We start from the raw sequence: 4,505 nt of genomic DNA on the forward strand, positions 1-4,505 counted from the left end.
CCCACTATATATGGTCTTGTGATACTATTATGGTCTTGTACATTTGTTCATGCATTGCTTGAATGCATGTTTCTATTTTAGTTTTCGCATTACATCTATGTCACTTATATGGCATCACTTTTATTATTATTATTATTATCGGATGTCTCTTTGTTATTATAACCCACCTAGTTAGTTACACTTTATATTATCTTTATCTGTTTTATATACAGTATCTCATTACACTCAGATCCTTTTTTTTTCCTAGTGTATGGGGGCTCACCTAGAGGCTAGAGCGTCTCACAATGCCTCATCACATTTCCCTATACCTCACGGTGTATCTTTGTTTGTTTGTTTGGTTATAATTAATTAAATTAAACTAAAGAATATCAAAGTTTGAAATGAATTGATCTGATAATTATAATTTTCACATTTCGAATAAAAGATAATTATAATTTTCCTTTTTTAGCGGCAAGGCTGGCTGTACCCACTGGAAACAGACTTTACGATCCGGTCCTTTATTATCTCGTTTGAATACCTTAAATTTCGTCAAAGCAAATATTTTAATATTCAATACCTTACCAAATTATTCCGGAATCACTTTTTAATGATTTATGCAGATTCCCATCATCATCATCATCATCATCATCATCATCTATATCTACCCCATGGACTCTAAAGTAAGAGGGTATCTTCAAATCCTATAGAGTTTTCAACTTTTATGATCCAGTTCACACACTTCACCTAAACACACACTAAACCCATTTTTGACTCCATCTTTGGTAAGATCATTTTCTTTTTCATTATTTTTGTTTGTTATTTTGTTACATATATAAACATTGAACCTAAAACAAGAATCTTGCCTATTTCTTGTTATAAATTTATATATTTCTTTTTATCCCACCATCATCAAATCTCTTTGCAAATTCCATGTGGGGTTCTAAATGTTTATCTTTTATTTGTGAAAGATTCAAAGAAACTTATGTTTTTTTATATGTTTTTGCAGTATGGATACCATGGATGTTACAGGTTCTTATGAAACTCCTGTGAAAGTTGAGGTTTGTGCTATATTTTTTATTATATTATGAAATATTTAATATTTCATGTTTTGATATATATATTTTATTTGAATATTTAGGGGAAGGGGATTGCTGTTATAGTATGTTGGATTCTTGGATTTGGATCTTTGGTATCATGGTATAGTATGTTAACCATTGGGGACTACTACTATGCAGTGTTTCCTGTAAGTCAAAAGTCTTAAAGATTCATGTGTTCAAATTTCAAAACGTTTGTTTATTCATTTTGATACCATTAAGTATTACAAAAACGGATTATGAGGTTTTGACCTTTTAAAATGATAATAATTTATTGATTGGTTGCTGTTACAAATGAATTGATCATCGGTTACAGGTCACATCATTTACTGCTAATAAATATAATTAGAATCATGATTCTTTTTTTTAAAACTAAAATAATTTAATTTAATATACAGTATAGTATTCATAAAAGAATGAGAAATATGGTGTCTGCCTTTAATGATGGTTTCCTAAAGTTATTTACTGTAATTTGAACATATCTAAACTATTAAACTCTTTTATAGAAAAAGAAAAAAGAAAAAATATAATCAAATGTTTGATTCGGCTACGTGTAGGGTTACCATCCGTCAAGGGTCCTTACCCTCGTCTACCTACCGTTCGCTTTAGGAACAATGGCGATACTTGCATATAACGAATCAAAAGTCGATACTAGGAAACGTAACATTGCAGGATACGTTTTATTCTTTCTATGCACTCTAGCCCTCATTGTGGTAAGTCAAACATTTGACTTTGGACATTTTTAACAAGATCACTTGTATGCATTTATTCAACAAAACCTCGTTGTTCACAGGTAGATTTAGCCTCATCCGGGAAAGGTGGGATCGGTAACTACATTGCCATATGCGTTTTCGTGGCTGGTTTTGGTGTTGCTGATGCTCATGTTCAAGGTGGAATGGTTGGAGATTTGGCCTTTATGAATCCAGAATTCATTCAAGTGAGATTATACTCCTAGAAATTTTTAAAAAATGTGCATACTCACAATTTCACATGTGAATCTAACTCTTCCGAATTACTGAATATGCGGTTGTTTCTGTTCTTGCAGTCTTTCTTTGCTGGATTAGCAGCATCAGGTGTTCTAACCTCTGGATTAAGACTAGTTACAAAAGCTGCATTTGACAAATCTTCTCATGGCTTACGTAAAGGGACTAGTAAGTGTACATTGTTCGGTTATTTAAATTAGTGTTTTCAATATTAATCTTGCTTGATTATTTATTATTACTTTTGCAGTGTTATTCCTTGCAATATCTGCATTCTTCGAGTTTTTATGCACTTTGCTCTACGCATTTGTGTTTGCTAAGTTATCGATTGTGAAGTATTATCGTGCTAAAGCAGCACGAGAAGGGTCAACGACTGTAACATCTGATCTTGCTGCAGCAGGCATCCAAACAGAGGTTAATGGAAAAGTAATTTTCTAATTTTTTTTCTTGGAGCATGATTTAAGTTTTAAAGCTAAGAAATTGTTGCAAAGTGTTTATGAGAAATGTTTTTTTTTCCATTGTATATTTGCAGGATGATATTGATGCTAAGCTTCCTACGCGATTGAGCAATAAAGAACTGTTGTACAAGAACATCGATTACGCGTTGGATTTATTCTTGATATATGTCCTCACTCTCTCCATTTTCCCTGGCTTCTTGTATGAAAACACAGGAACTCATAAGTTGGGCTCATGGTAATTTCTCACAGAATATTTATTTATAAATGGTTTGTTTCGGTTGTGTTTTATGTCAAACGGGTTAAATTGATAATTTTAGTTAAAAAGTAATAAAATAAAGAATAAAAAGCCATCCAATGTTAAATTTCAATAAATACATCCACTTAAACCACTTAATTTAAAATTTAATATTTTCAGTTAGGTTTGCCCATGACTTGTTGAAATCGAGTATGTTTTGACCCGTATTGCCAACCTATATGACACGGCCCTCATCTTGATACCTCCATTACACGGTTTTATTTGTTGCTTGGCCTTTAGTTGTCATATATAATGATGATTTTTTTAATAGGTACCCTCTCGTTCTAATTGCAATGTACAATGTTTGGGATCTCATAGCAAGATACATTCCTCTCATTAAATCTATTAAGATTGAATCACGAAAATGGTTAATGATTGCTATATTATCACGTTTCTTGTTCATTCCCGCTTTCTACTTCACTGCAAAATACGGTGACAAGGGTTGGATGATCATGCTTATATCTTTGCTCGGGTTAACGAATGGTTATCTTACTGTATGCGTTATGACTGTAGCTCCTAAAGGTTACACGGTGAGTTCATGCTACTAGAAAGTGATTAAAATGTTTACTATAGTTTCATGACTTGAGATTGTGTTTTGGTGTGGAATTTATAGGGTCCGGAGGCGAATGCTTTGGGAAACATTCTGGTGGTGTTTCTTTTAGGAGGAATTTTCGCAGGTGTCGCACTTGATTGGTTGTGGATAATTGGTAATGGAACCTTTTGAGTAACAAAACGTTATTGGAAATACTTTCATCTTATTGAATTATGTTTATAGTTGGCTTTTGTTTTTATTTTGTTGATAAATAAAATAAAAGATCATAAGAATATATGTACCTTTGTGTTGAATTAAAGAAAATTGTAAAGAAGGCATATGATATTTGGCGGTGAGCCCATAAAAATGATAAGAGGTCCATATCCTGAAATAAACCACCAAAAATAATTGTTTTAGTTACGTCAAGTTGGTGTGACTAGAAATAAAAGTAGCTTTCGAAGCCAAAATAAAATAAAATATCTTAGAAAAAGGACAATTTACAAGAGGACAAGAGTAGCATTGGAGTCAATCACTCAATCCTATAGGAACACGACAAAATATACAAGGATGTCTTATTTTATATAGCTAAAGTTGGTGTGACTAGAAATAAAAGTAGCTTTCGAAGCCAAAATAAAATAAAATATCTTAGAAAAAGGACAATTTACAAGAGGACAAGAGTAGCATTGGAGTCAATCACTCAATCCTATAGGAACACGACAAAATATACAAGGATGTCTTATTTTATATAGCTAAAGTTGGGAGTTCGGATCTTGGATAGCAATGGGGTTCGGTGTCAATACAAAGTTTAGGTACATGGATCTTAAATTGTTGAAGACTTATCTTGTATTTTATCTATATCAGGGACTAATTATATGTTGAATTTGTAAAATGCATAAAAATATATTATGAAACTAAAAACCAGCCTTTTTTCCCCTTTTCTCTCTCAAACTAAAACATTAAACTTTTTAAAAATTATAAAAAAAACCTAAAACAAGACGGACCAAGCCGAACATTTACACCTTCACAGGTCTATTTAATAAAAATAATAAAATAGGCCCTGAACCTAAAAGAACATTGGCCGAACCAAACATTTGATTTGAATGCCCTCTTATAATTAGGATAAAAACAAAATCAAGGCCCAAAACCCAAAAGAAAATCAGCGAAACT

The 4,505-nt window shown here is 32.1% G+C and overlaps 1 protein-coding gene across 1 annotated transcript; it reads left to right on the forward strand.

Moving 5' to 3' along the window:
• The first annotated feature begins 631 nt into the window (after window positions 1–631).
• Window positions 632–3,597, forward strand: LOC143555652 (equilibrative nucleotide transporter 3-like). Its single transcript, XM_077045173.1, has 10 exons — window positions 632–761; window positions 986–1,037; window positions 1,118–1,222; window positions 1,631–1,786; window positions 1,867–2,010; window positions 2,119–2,224; window positions 2,304–2,479; window positions 2,586–2,746; window positions 3,078–3,336; window positions 3,420–3,597. The coding sequence occupies exons 2-10, from the start codon at window positions 987–989 to the stop codon at window positions 3,528–3,530; spliced, it is 1,269 nt and encodes a 422-aa protein (XP_076901288.1). The 5' UTR covers window positions 632–761; window position 986; the 3' UTR covers window positions 3,531–3,597.
• Window positions 3,598–4,505: the final 908 nt, after the last annotated feature.

The sequence above is a fragment of the Bidens hawaiensis genome, unplaced genomic scaffold (assembly GCF_021521415.1).
Source record: "Bidens hawaiensis isolate Kalapana, Puna unplaced genomic scaffold, B.hawaiensis_p1.1 tig00018229_1, whole genome shotgun sequence".
Taxonomy (NCBI): Eukaryota; Viridiplantae; Streptophyta; class Magnoliopsida; order Asterales; family Asteraceae; genus Bidens; species Bidens hawaiensis.